The sequence below is a fragment of the Mytilus edulis genome, chromosome 11 (genome assembly GCF_963676685.1).
Source record: "Mytilus edulis chromosome 11, xbMytEdul2.2, whole genome shotgun sequence".
NCBI lineage: Eukaryota > Metazoa > Mollusca > Bivalvia > Mytilida > Mytilidae > Mytilus > Mytilus edulis.
Window position 1 is genome coordinate 10646156 of NC_092354.1, and position 15041 is coordinate 10661196.

A 15041-nucleotide genomic window follows, 5' to 3' on the forward strand; every position below is an offset into this window, starting at 1 on the left:
TAACGTAGGAAACCACAAAAAAAACCGTGGCTGTTGTCATGTGTTTTTTAAAGGCATTCGTATGTGGTGATCGATATTTATATTTTGATTGTCCTCGCTAAAACAAAAAACATAATTTTTCATTCGCACACATTTTTATTAGCAAAATGATCCCCTCGAAAACTTGTTGTTTTTGCCTAGAGCCAATCATTCATCACAATAATGTATTTTTTTTACAAATTGCGTATGTGTAATGTGCAGTGCATGGTACATCACCATTAGATGACGCATCTGGTTATAACCACATGTTTTATACTTGACTATAATATTTTGATAAGTTCAAAACGCTGTTAGAAGGTATTGTATTTACGTTAAACTGGTCAACATAAAATGTGGAAAGCTGGGATTCTGATACTTTGTGCAATTCAATTTGTACATGTAAGTTTGTTTAGTACTTATATCATTATTGGTATATTTATTCTTTTTTTCTATAAAACACCGGATTTTTTATACTGACGCAGAGTAGTTTATTTTATTAATCTGTTTATATATTTTCAGAAGATATGAGCAACTCGCTAGTGAAACCTATTCACGTCACATGTCCATTGCGATTACATGATTATACAATTAACTTAGTTGTATTTGGTTAAACTTATTGAAATTTTTGGTCCTCAATGCTCTTCAACTTTGTACTTTATTTGGCCTTTTTAACATTTTTGATTCGAGCGTCACTGATAAGTCTTTTTTTTAGACGAAACGTGCTTCTGGCGTACATATACAATTTTAATCATGTTATCTACGATAAGTTTATTTATTCAATTGAAATGATACATTTTTATAGAAATCATAGTACATGTATCCATGTTGGAAAATAAGTCTGACCTCGGAAGAAAACATACATGACGTCAAACTGGTATATGCAAAATACTAGATCAACTATTCTCGGAATCTTTAATCTTTAAGTCAACACAGTGCAATTGATGATAAAAAAAAACTCTCAGCAGAAGTCATACAGACAAAAACTACTTTTCAAAAAATGCAGTTGGTGTAATTTTTTTTTTATATTATAAATTTTCCTGATTCTTCCTGTTTTTTTCCAACTTCGTTATGGTTTACACAAAAATGTACAATTGAAGTGTACAGTGTATCGTTCGAAATTTGTCGAATGACGTCGAATTGTATGCGATAATTATCGGAATCAGTTAATATAAAACGGTAGAATTGTAAGCGATAATTACCGAAATCAGTCCCCTTTGGTATCTTTCGTCTCTCTTTTTTGATATAAAATGGTAGCAGTTGACAGAAAAAAAAGCATATCCCAAGGCTTTAATCCTTCTTAGAATTAACTGCATTTTTTGCCTTGACGTTTCGTTTATTACCACGTACATTTAATCATTCATATTTTTTTTATTTCAGCAAACAAAATCAGCAAAACGTGAGAATATATGTATATATATATATATCAATATATATCAACGATATTTATAGTTTTCTTACCATTAACCAATCAATTAAGTAAACAATGATGAAAGACAGACAACACCCGAATTATTCTTTGCATATTTTTTTTCTATCAAATTCATTACCAGCTTGTGATTTTCAATTTGTTTGAAAAGGTCAGGTTATTTTAAAATCTGTCCAGAACATAATTCAATAAGCTACAAATGTACGTAATACACATATGAAATGAGAAGGGTGCCAGTTTACAGCTTAGCGAAGCAAGAATCAGTTAGATCCTGTCAATCACTACTGTGGATTCATCATTATTCGTTGGAAAAATGTTCGTGGGTTTCGTGGGTACAGGTGAACCACAAATTTAAATCTCAAACGAATTATAAACTTAATATAGGCTTTGTATGCAGATTGACTATACCACGAAAATTAATATCCACGAAAATGTATGTATTCCTCAACCTACAAAATTTGATACCTACGAAAATAAATGAATCCACAGTATGGCTTTTAAGATTTCTAAATATGCAGAGGAACGACAAAAATTGGATTCATACATTCTTTATCTTTTTAAGTAAGGTCATTTTTAAGGTCTGTCTCACTTAACATTATACAATTTAATTTCGACAACACAGTCTCTCCTTTAACAAAGAGGTGAATGATGTTTGTTTAGTTAGTTTCTTTTTTATATATTATCTGGATTTGATGCGTAGTTTAATTTGTAGGCGATTTCCAGAAACAACATGCGCGGAGATGTTCATAAGAGTTTGTGTTTGTAATGTTATTTCAATATCGTTATGTCAAGGTAGATTACAGATTAGCATATCAATATGAGTGATATACAATTGATTTATATATGCTGAATATACGATCACTGTAAACAACCGCGGAAAACAGAGAAAAAAAAATATAATTGTGATATTACTGTCACTCAAAAATATAAAGATTGGAATGATTGGTTGACAATGGTTAGTAAATGTAGATTTTAAATGCATTTTCTATTTTAGCATGTCCTATAGTTGCATGCAAGTGTCGATATGGAACTTATCTTGTTATCGTGAGATGTGTCGATGCAAGGCAAGTAAGTGAAGATTTCTATGCATGCAATTACCAACATTTGATTTTTTCCTTCAGAACCGCAATATTACCAAGTTTAAACAAATTGAACAAGAAGGGTTTTAGTTGATATCAACTTGAAATAGCAACATTTTCGTACATGGCTATTTGATTATTATATTCAATTGCCATATTTCTTTTTTAGCACACAAAAACCAACAAATTAAATGCTATCACCCTTGTGTTGTCCAGACGCTAAAAAAGAACGATCAACTTTCGACAGTTCTTGCTTAAAAAAAGCCTAGTCATTAAACAATTTACAATAAATATGCTTTTGTAGCACCAAAACATGGTTCCTTTTTAAAAATTCTTAAAAAAAGCACCTAAATAAATAAAAATGGAAATGGGGAATGTATCAAAGAGACAAAAACCCGATCACAGAAAAAACAACAGCAGAAGATCACAAACAGGTCTTCAATGTAACGAGAAGTTCCCGCACCTGGAGGTGTCCTTCAGCTGGCCCCTATACAACTATATACTAGTTCAGTGATAATGAACGTCATACTTATTTCCAAACTGTACACAATAAACTTAAATTAAAATAATACAAGACTAACAAAGACCAGAGACTTGGGACAGGTGCAAAAATGCGGCGGGGTTAAACATGTTTATGAGATCTCAACCCTATTCCTAAACCTCTAGCCAATGTAGAAAAGTAAATGCAAAACAATACGCACATTTAAAATACAATTCAAGAAAAGTCCGTGTCTGATGTCAGAAGATGTAACCAAAGAAAATAAACAAAATGACAACAAAACATAAATAGCAACAGACTACTAGAAGTTAACTGACATGCCAGCTCCAGACTTCAATTAAACTGATTTGAAGATTATGATTTCATCGTATGAATATCAGACACAATCCTACTCTTTATGGGTTTAGTATCATACCATCATAACATATATGAGAAGAACATAACCCGTGTCATGCCAACAACTGGTTGGCCTGACATGTTAAGAACATCTAGGTCAATTTTAATCAGATAGAAATTCATGACATAAATATTAAAACACACTGTACATGCTGTATAACAACTTCAAACAAAATAAAAGGCTGATAGGTGATAGAAAATTCCATAATAATTGATTCTATGACAGATATTAAATCAACTTAATATTAAGATACATATATAAAAGACGACCATCTATGAATTAGTATCAGCTGAACACATTCGATTAATTTGTTTGACTATAATTTCAAATTTTGAAACAGATTTAAACTTTCTGCTTATTTGTATACAAAACATGGGTGATTCATTGCATTATTCAAACTGTTTAAACCAAACTTAATATTTTTGTTGTTTTTAACTTGGAGGAAAGATAATTATTATAGCAAATAAGATATACTGGAATGAAAGAGAAATTTTGCTTTTTGCTTGTACAAGATTTAGAATGAGAACAAACTCCCATATTTCCATTTTCCATTTTATATTCAAAGTTGAGCCTATATCATTTGTATAAATTTACAGGACTAGCATGACCCCCAGTTTGTGCAATAACATATGCATTTTGACAAGTGTGTGATGACTTTAATGCACACATTTGTCCATCATAGATTTTAATCACGAGAAGAATGAATAAAGAAAATAGTACTCAAGTTGTGCAAATATGAATAAGAAGATGTGGTACGAGTGCAAATAAGACAATCCAAATCACAATGTATAAAAGGTTAATAATTATAGATTAAAGTACCACTTCAACGTGGGACATTGGCTCTCACCGAACAGCAATCTATGTTTCTTTATAAAGGGTGCAAAAATAACTGCAATGACCCCAAAATAACTTGTGCATTAACCATGTCAATATGTATTTTTTTGTTTACATGTATCCCTCACACATCATACATGTAATTTTGTATGTACCCCTCATACATCATACATGTACTTTTGTATGAGTCTCTCATACATCATACATGTTCTTTTCAGTATGTCCAGGTAATGTGAATTCGTTATCAATTACCTGTGGCGACGGTATACAGAGATGCCCTGGACATTACACATGTATAACACATCCAGGAAGCAAAAAAGGGATGTGCTGTCCTATTGGTAGGTATCAATCAAATTTTTGAATTGACAGCAATTAACCAAAGTACCAAACAATCTGACATTGTAAAATTGACTTTCTAAATTCACTCATTCTGAAATCATATCTTTTTTGAGCTATTTCAACTGCCAAATAATCTGGAATTTTGTACGATCTATTTATAATTCAGTAGTTTCAGCTGATTCAGACCAGTAAAGCCTAAATTTGAGGGTCTATAATATTAGAGACAGGTCGAGACCAGTTCAGACTACACGCGGATCATGAAGTACTGGATAAGACTTATTAAGTAAATTCGAGATCAAAGTCGAGTACAGTTAAGTAGAGTGAAGTACTGTCGAGATAATGTCGAAACCAGTCGAGTATTATCTGTGCTCGATTTTTTTCTGAATGAGCACAAAATGTGGTCTTTGCAAACCCTGAGCAGTTTGTAGATACCTTCAATGTGGATTGCTTCAGAAAATAGCTTTAACTGTGGTAACTCTCTTGAATACAATAGAATCTCTTTTGGTATACTATGATGAGTTTGATAATTGTTCAGGAGCTATAAGCTAGCTGAAGGACGCTTCCGGGTGCGGGAGTTTCACGTTGCATTGTATACCTATTGGTGAGCTTCTGCTGTTGTGTGTTCTATGGTCTAGTTGCTGTCTCTTTGATACATTCCCCGTTTCCATCCTTAATTTTATTGTTTTCTGAAAATATATCTATCAATACTAACAAACACTAATCCATATTTTACATTTTAGGAAAACCTTATATCCCACTGAGTGGTTGATGCCCTAGAGAAAATGGTTACCATCAATAATATGTAAATCCTACTCATTGCTGTAGACAACAACAAATTACATTTTAAATTTTTCTAATATCTAGATATTCATAAAAACTTCATGAATGTTGATGTTCTTAATTTTTTCAGTCCATAGTCATCCGTTCGGCTTTCAACAATGTAAAAAAACTTAAACCGCATTGTAGGCTGTAAAAGACCCCAATATGAAAAAAAATATGAAATCTTCACCAATCTAATATTGACTCTAAAAAAGGATTTGTCTCCTTTTGTAGTTTAGTATTAATCAAACAGTTGTACATTAAATATTGTAAGAACAAATTGCATCTCCTATTTTAATACATTCGTCATTGTGAGCAGTGTTGAAGTATACATTTACCTTAAAATATGGTGGTTTGTGTTCTCTAGCATGTCCATTTTTCAATGCAAAATACTGGATGAATGACTAGGTTGAATCAAGTAAAATTTATACTTATATGCAGTATAAGCAGAATTTTAAATATCCAACCATAAACAAAATGTAATAGTATACGTTTCGACAACTGATGTTGTCTATAATGTCAAACGACAAATATTCCAAGTATATTAAGAGAATAAAACAATGACCAATGAATTTAATGACAAACATGTATTCAGAAAGGCCATTGCTATTTGGTTAGACAGTATATACTGATTTGAGAACAATATCGCCTTTCAGCAGACCGCTTGTTTGAGTTCTTACACGCATAGAGAGCTGGAAACTCTTCAATTAAAAAGATCGAATTTTACCTCTCGACTTTTTACAATTAATGGTTTTGTCTTTGACCAACTTTAAAAAAGAAACCGGCGTCTTTATTTTGCATAGAGAGACGAAAGATCCGGTGACAATATCTGTAAACTACATTCTGCTCTTTGAGTCCAAAATGCAAACGCCACGTATTTTCGTTTGTATTTCTTAACCACTAAAACTCGTTTATGAGATATGTATGCTATTGTTTTATCCGATTCATATCTTATGCATATGTAAGAACAGATTTAAAAGATAATGATATAAGTAAAGGTATGTGTTATTTATCATAATAATTGCTATATATCCTTCAACATAATTCACTTCAGGTAAGTTTGACAAATAAAATATAAATACGTAACATTTTCTTATTTGATTTCATTTGTATACAGGACATGATAGTAATAATATATAGTTGTTGACAATAATGTTGACAACGTGGCTTATGCAGATGTTACTAGATCCGTGTTTACCACTGTTATTAAGGAGACGTCGTCAATAACATGAATTGTTTTTTTCCGACATTTCTAAGATTGATAACAAAAATTAAAAGAAACAGACTCAATATTGAATTAAAGTATATCACTTGTAAAAGATAAAAGAGTCGAATACTCATATAAAACATAGCGTATAGTAATACTAATAGTAGATTATTATACCTTCTGTAAACATGTCCTTTTATAGTAAAGTTGCTCTATCTTTGCATAGTGTTTTAAAGAAATATATAGCGTTAACTGCACTATGTGAAAATAGTATGCCTTGCTGTTGTAATAGACTATTGATTTCCATGTCAATCATTGTCAATTTCAAGTGCAAAGTCAGAGCTTAGTTGTTTTGACAGACAAGGGGGTAGGATTGATAAGCATAACAATTAAAAAACTACACAGCTAATTTTGCATAGGTACTATTACTGTACTAAAATTATGTAGTACTGGAAATTTGCTTTTGATATTTAGTACTTTACTCTAAAATTATTGAAATATTTAGGTACTTGTATTTTACAGTACTTGATTTGTACTAAAAATTTTGGTACAGAAATAATACAATATTCCATGTTTGAAATTCATAATTTTAAGAGATTTGAAATAGAAAAACTTTCAAAATGCTGAAAGTGTAACGGTCGTAACCAAAATTCTGTAGTACCTAAATCTCAGGTACAAATTAAGTACTGTAAAATACAGGTACCTAAATATTACAATAATTTTAAAGCACCAAAATAGTACTGAATTTTAAAAGTAAATTTCCGGTACTACATATTTTTAGTACAGAAATAGTACCTATGCAAAAGTAGCTGTGTATTACAATTGAACAATCAGGGAAAATAGTAAAACTATATGCATTTAAATTTTTCTGACATTTTAAGAGACTTTAAAATACTGTAGTTTCTGTTTGAACGTTTTTTTATCTGTGTTTACTTCTGCTTAATGTTGTTGGAGCCAAAAATTGTTTAATACTTTAGAAGGCATTTGTTACAGATAAATAGATATGATGCGATATCATTGTATATTGTAAATTATTGACTTTAATATGAGTATTGTTTTTTTACTGCAACTAAAATTAATAAAATGATAGCTTTCTTGTCAAGTTTATTTTTATCCCTTAATGGACCTCCGATTGTGGAAAAATTATTCCATGATGAAATTGACAGTTTACATTTAAATACACTGCTGTCACTTTTCAAAATAGTGAACAGTCAGTATAATAATGATATTAATGTTGAATTTTACATTGACTATCCCCTTAGGGTCCTGAACTATTTTCTCTGACCCTGGCAACTATTTTCGCATAGACAATGTTAAACACAACATTATTATATAAATATCCCTAACGTTTATGCTATACTATTGTAAGCGTCATTCTATTCCCAATAATGAGCATGATGAGAGACTATTACAAAATTATCATAAACAATATTTTACATAATTTTTAAACTATTTGAAAAAACAAAGCAAGATTACAAGATTAGATTACAAGAAAATGAATTTAACATTTTGTATGTAGACGACTTGTTGTTTTATGATCAAAAAGTCAAATGCAGTCGTTTATGCAACGTAAAATATTATGTTATGACGCTTGTCGTTTGCTGTATGAACTACTTAAAATGTCCGTTTTTATTTAAATATTTGCCAAAATTTATATTCGCGTTATTTTTTTACTCGCGAAAGTTGCAAAGATAATCTGTAGCAAAAACTATTTGATTTACAATACTCGTTTGTTTTACACGACTCGTTGCTGTATGAACTACTTATCTTTTTCAGACGACTCGGTGTTTGTTATATGAACTACTGTAAACCAACTTATTTTAGCGGTTACTTTATTTCGCGTTTTACCATTTTTGATTATTAGCACTTTTTGCAGCGATGTGTTTCGCGATTTCCTAATTGTTTCATGGTGTTAAGTAAGACAATATTCGATTATTGTGCATATTCGCTACAATTAATATTCGCGTGAGTTTTCTACTTGCTTAAGCTGCGAAGATAATCTCTAGCGAAAATAAGTTGGTTTACAGTATTCGTTTGTTTTACACAACTCGTTGCTGTATGAACTACGAACTCATTATAGACGACTCGTTACTGTATGGACTTCGTACTCATTGTAGACGACTCGTTACTGTATGGACTACGTACTCATTGTAGACGACTCGTTGCTGTATGAACTACGTACTCATTGTAGACGACACGTTGCTGTATGAACTACGTACTCATTGTAGACGACTCGTTGCTGTATGGACTACGTACTCATTGTAGACGACTCGTTGCTGTATGGACTACGTACTCATTGTAGACGACTCGTTGCTGTATGAACTACGTACTCATTGTAGACGACTCGTTGCTGTATGAACTTCGTACTCATTGTAGTTGCTGTATAAACTACGTACTCATTGTAGACGACTCGTTGCTGTATGGACTACATACTCATTGTAGACGACTCGTTGCTGTATGGACTACGTACTCATTGTAGACGAATCGTTGCTGTATGAACTACGTACTCATTGTAGACGACTCGTTACTGTATGGACTACATACTCATTGTAGACGACTCGTTGCTGTATGAACTTCGTACTCATTGTAGACGACTCGTTGCTGTATGAACTACGTACTCATTGTAGACGACTCGTTGCTGTATGAACTTCATACTGATTGTAGACGACTCGTTGCTGTATGAACTACGTACTCATTGTAGACGACTCGTTGCTGTATGAACTACGTACTCATTGTAGACGACTCGTTGCTGTATGAACTACGTACTCATTGTAGACGACTCGTTGCTGTATGAACTACGTACTCATTGTAGACGACTCGTTGCTGTATGGACTACGTACTTATTGTAGACGACTAGTTGCTGTATGGACTACGTACTCATTGTAGACGATTCGTTGCTGTATGGACTTCGTACTCATTGTAGACGACTCGTTGCTGTATGGACTACGTACTCATTGTAGACGACTCGTTGCTGTATGGACTACGTACTCATTGTAGACGACTCGTTGCTGTATGAACTTCGTATTCATTGTAGACGACTCGTTGCTGTATGAACTTCGTACTCATTGTAGTTGCTGTATGAACTTCGTACACATTGTAGACGACTCGTTGCTATATGGACTACGTACTCATTGTAGACGACTCGTTGCTGTATGGACTACGTACTCATTGTAGACGATTCGTTGCTGTATGGACTACGTACTCATTGTAGACGACTTGTTGCTGTATGGACTACATACTCATTGTAGACGACTCGTTGCTGTATGAACTACGTACTCATTGTAGACGACTCGTTGCTGTATGAACTTCGTACTCATTGTAGTTGCTGTATGAACTTCGTACTCATTGTAGACGACTCGTTGCTGTATGGACTACGTATTCATTGTAGACGACTCGTTGCTGTATGAACTACGTACTCATTGTAGACGACTCGTTGCTGTATGAACTACGTACTCATTGTAGACGACTCGTTGCTGTATGAACTACGTACTCATTGTAGACGACTCGTTGCTGTATGAACTTCGTACTCATTGTAGTTTCTGTATGAACTTCGTACACATTGTAGACGACTCGTTGCTGTATGGACTACGTACTCATTGTAGACGACTCGTTGCTGTATGGACTACGTACTCATTGTAGACGACTCGTTGCTGTATGGACTACGTACTCATTGTAGACGACTTGTTGCTGTATGGACTACATACTCATTGTAGACGACTCGTTGCTGTATGAACTACGTACTCATTGTAGACGACTCGTTGCTGTATGAACTTTGGACTCATTGTAGTTGCTGTATGAACTTCGTACTCATTGTAGACGACTCGTTGCTGTATGGACTACGTATTCATTGTAGACGACTCGTTGCTGTATGGAATTCGTACTCATTGTAGACGACTCGTTGCTGTATGAACTACGTACTCATTGTAGACGACTCGTTGCTGTATGGAATACGTACTCATTGTAGACGACTCGTTGCTGTATGAACTTCGTACTCATTGTAGACGTCTCGTTGCTGTATGAACTTTGTACTCATTGTAGTTGCTGTATGAACTTGTACTCATTGTAGACGACTCGTTGCTGTATGGACTACGTATCATTGTAGACGACTCGTTGCTGTATGGACTACGTACTCATTGTAGACGACTCGTTGCTGTATGGACTACGTACTCATTGTAGACGACTCGTTGCTGTATAAACTACGTACTCATTGTAGACGACTCGTTGCTGTATGGACTACATACTCATTGTAGACGACTCGTTGCTGTAGGGACTACGTACTCATTGTAGGTGACTTGTTGCTGTATGGACTACATACTCATTGTAGACGACTCATTGTTGTTTAAACTCATCATTCATTTGAGACTACTCGTTGTTGTTTTAACTTATAAATCGCTTAGACGACTCGTGGTTTATAAACTTTTGTTTCATTTTGCAAAATTTGTTGTTAAATGAAATACTAATTCATTTATAATTGAATCTGATACCTGATTCGACTAAAGTTTTTTCGACCCTTTATTCATTTCAAAATGTGAGTCAAGTTGCATTGTAATAATTTAACATACACTTTTGTTTTTTCAATGTGTTTCCTGAAAGCTTAACATTTATCACATGCACATACTTTTAGGACATCTTAAACTGTTTCCTTAAACAAAGTATAACTTTAAAATGTTCTTGACGGATCATCCATTTACATTTACCTGTTCGTACTAAAATGTGGCAAGTTGGAATTTTGATCCTTTTTATAGCTAGTTATGCACAGGTTAGTTTATATATTTATTGAAATACCAGTTTGAGTTGTTCTGTATAAAACCCGACTTGATTATTACAAAAGAAATTATATGTGTGAGACTTGCTAAATTCTTCTGAGACTTAATAGCCATTTTCCCACCTATTGTATATTGCTACGGTCAATCACCAATATATGTTTTTTCTATTTCAGCAAGCAAGATCCACAACACGTAAGAATACATCTTAACGATTATTTTAGTGTATTTGCAATTCTTTTTAGAAGACAATAATTAAGATGAAAGATACATTCGTATAATAATTTGCAACCAATTTTTATTCATATGAAATTTATTGCAAGCTGATAGTTTTCATTTTTTTTTGGTTTGGAATTGATGCTCAAAGGGTAGTTCAATTTGTCGACGATTTGCAGAAACAGCATGCGCTTATGTGTTCGATAGAGTTTACTTTTAATGTTATTTCAATACCCTCATGAACAGGTAGAATGCATACCGATAAAAGAGGTTGTTTAAAATACAAATGAGTGATATCAACTTGATACGTATTGGCTGTATAAAAGATTACTGCACAGCGTAAAATAACAAAAATATATTTTTTTATATTACTGTGACGAACAATATATATAAATATTTTTTGTTTGCAAATGTCACAATAGGTAGTTGCTGTTTAAGTGAATATTGGTTGTATATGTTTTTCTATTTTAGCATGTCTTAAAATGGCATGTTTTTGTCCACTAGGAAGCTCTTACATTTATTACGTAAATGGCTGTCGAAGGTGTACATGCAAAGAAAGTAAGTTGCAATGAAATTTAATTAGACAATAACAGTGGAAAAAAGTATTTGTAAAAATAAAAAATTCTGTACAAAAAAAGCATATCAATGTTCTAAGTTTGAAAAAAGAAGGTGTTTCAGAGGAAATTAATTTGAAGTAGTCAAATTTACAATATAAAAAAGAAGATATGGTATGATTGCCAATGAGACAACTGTCCACAAGCATGAATTCGATACTCGTATACAGTGGCCGCGTCTCTTGTTGTTTGCAAACATATACATATAATTTTATCATCCTTGTGTTATCTGGAAACTAAATGATGTAACGATCGCTTTTCGACAGGTTTGTAGACTTGAGACTTGATAAAAGGGCCAGTCATTTAGCACTAATAAATATTATAAGATCATAACCTAATGAACAGCATCTAGGTCAATTTTTATAGCTTCAAAAAGCATGGCATGATACTCGCTCGGACTCACTGTAAACAATCTGAATCCAAAATAAAATTAAAAAAACTTATAAGTGATAAAAAATTACACAACGATTGTTTCAATAAAGGCAACAGTAGTATACTGTTGTTAGCAATACATAAATCGAGTAAGAAAAAGCAAATCCGGGTAACACAATAAAACTGATGGAAACACATCAAATATAAGAGGAGAACTGCTACACAACAAAAACACACCACTAAAATATAACACACAAACTAACGAACTATAATATTAAAATGGCATTTTTCCTGACTTGGTACAGGACATTTTAAGAAAAAAATGGTGGGTTAAACCTTGTTCTTAGGTTGGTCAAATAATTTAAATCATAGTGTATTATGCTACGTCAGAAAGCTATTGTGATCAGTTCGATAAAGAAAAGTTTACGTATTTAGATTTAACTGTAAAACACTCATAAAATATTTAATGTTTCTGTTATAATCTGAATGATACTACAGGAGCAGTATTTCAATATATGACGTCATCATTAATTTCAGATTCGTGTCCACAATATGCATCACCTGAACCAGGGCTCTGTACCGGTCAGCCTAATACATTTTATGTAGGAAAAGTGAAATGCTATGGACCACCTAAAATAATTCCATGCAGTAAAGGTAACGCAATTTTTTTTTACATGTCCAATGCACTTTTATCATTGCTAAACTTAGAAATCTTACTTTGGTATTTAATGATTTTGGAGTCATGGTATACCAATTGTATGTTAATATGTTTAGGCATTATATTATAAATTCTAAAAGTTAATTTAGTTAACGAACAAATGCGTAGGTCATCGCATGATCTCCAAAAGAAGCGCAAATGAGCAGGTGAACACAGCCATAATGTGTATTACCAAATAATACCATTTTCTTGTTATATGTCTCGTCTGCCAATTTGTTCTAGTAGTAAATTTGAAGTCATCCCTTTTGACTGACATTATCATGAGTTGGTTTACTGTTATGATATGATTATGTTAAAATGAACTACATATATGTGCCAATAGACGAAACAAGAAAAGCCTCTTTTTCCCGATTCTGATATCACCGGAACACGTTGCACGATTTGAATATTCTTTGCATACCTAATAATTAATATATTACAACATGTACAAATTGTAATTCTATTTCTCGAGATATATGTCACAAAATTTACATCTTTAACTTTGTTATAGCATATTAATTGTAATCGTTCCAATTACTTCCTGTTTTTTTTCTTCTATACGATATCCGACAATCTGAAAAAAAAAACATATTGGTAGCTGTTATAGAAAATGTGCGCTAAACACATATTAAATCATTCTTTGCTAGTTTGTTTCCATTGGATTTCTGGAATTGTATTTACATATTTGAACAACAGAGCTCTACTTTGTCACTTACCAGTTTCGGTTTATACGCAAAGCTACAACATTCAATAAAAATAATCGTCCAGATTAGATGTAACAATATTAGGATTTAAATGTTAATGTAAAGTTACATAAATCCCATAAAATGAAGCATTTATCTTGTCGTTTATAAGTTTATTTTGGAAGAAAAGAGGGAAACACGTACTAGATTAACAACGCACTGGGTTAAAAAGAAAAAACGATCGACAGAAAAAAAGACTAAATAACACGGACTTAACTAAAAGTGGGGATGATATCAGGTGCTTCTAAATGTTTAGTTTAAGATATTCTGGTTAAAAAAATAACAGAATGAAATTTTCGACGAAAGTGAAATACACGAGAGATAACACAATTTCACATCAATATTTCGTAGGCTTAGAATCTTTGATTAGTTTATTTATTTTCATTTTACCAGGTCAAATATCCGTGAAAGAGACCAGAATGAAAAAAGAGAAATGCAAGCGAGATAACATAATTTCATATCAATATATCATAACCATTGTATATTTGATTAGTTTGTGTTACTTTTCCAGGTTCTACACCTAAACCAACAGTGGCTCAATAAACAACAGATAAATAATCAAAAACAGTTCGATATATGTATAGATCAAGTTTATTAATCAGTTCCAAAAAAATTAGCATTGTGTTATAATTTGTTCAGTATAAATTATTAAACACAATAGTTTTTAGTATTTTGCTTGTTACATTTTGATAGTACATGAAAAATTCACAAAAGACTAAGAGTATTTCTCTTAAAAGTGATGCTTCATCAAAACCATATAACTCTCCACCGTTATGCTTGGTAGATGACATCCTATCTAAGGTCAACGAAAAACGCTCGAATCTAGTCATAATAACTCCAGCTTGGCAGTCAAAACTATGGAACGCCAACACTGTCTTGTTATGCTCATTTTCCATTATATGATGTGCATTTACCTTTATATGATGTGCAAACACCTTTATATGATGTGAAAATATTCTTATATGATGTGCAATGTTCAAGGTTGTTGTTTTCGTGCGTTGTCTCATTTTGAAGTATC

General features: G+C 32.5%; 1 protein-coding gene and 1 long non-coding RNA gene across 2 annotated transcripts; both read left to right on the forward strand.

The window, feature by feature from the left end:
* Positions 1–276: 276 nt before the first annotated feature.
* On the forward strand, positions 277–5482 carry LOC139495121 (uncharacterized). Its single transcript, XR_011657262.1, has 5 exons — positions 277–417; positions 1396–1414; positions 2439–2512; positions 4472–4591; positions 5333–5482. It is a non-coding gene; the product is annotated as an uncharacterized lncRNA (long non-coding RNA).
* A 5803-nt stretch (positions 5483–11285) lies between these two features.
* LOC139495122 (uncharacterized) lies at positions 11286–14647 on the forward strand. Its single transcript, XM_071283273.1, has 5 exons — positions 11286–11377; positions 11558–11576; positions 12069–12155; positions 13121–13237; positions 14535–14647. Exons 1-5 carry the CDS (start codon positions 11330–11332, stop codon positions 14564–14566), a joined length of 303 nt encoding a protein of 100 aa, XP_071139374.1. The 5' UTR covers positions 11286–11329; the 3' UTR covers positions 14567–14647.
* Positions 14648–15041: the final 394 nt, after the last annotated feature.

What these genes read in the sequence shown, in the direction of transcription:
- LOC139495122 (XM_071283273.1), top strand. Translation starts at nt 11,330, where the DNA reads ATGTGGCAAGTTGGAATTTTGATCCTTTTTATAGCTAGTTATGCACAG. An exon ending in AAGGTGTACATGCAAAGAAA is followed by an intron (nt 12,156 to 13,120) that starts GTAAGTTGCAAT and finishes CATTAATTTCAG; the next exon opens with ATTCGTGTCCACAATATGCA. An exon ending in AATAATTCCATGCAGTAAAG is followed by an intron (nt 13,238 to 14,534) that starts GTAACGCAATTT and finishes TTACTTTTCCAG; the next exon opens with GTTCTACACCTAAACCAACA.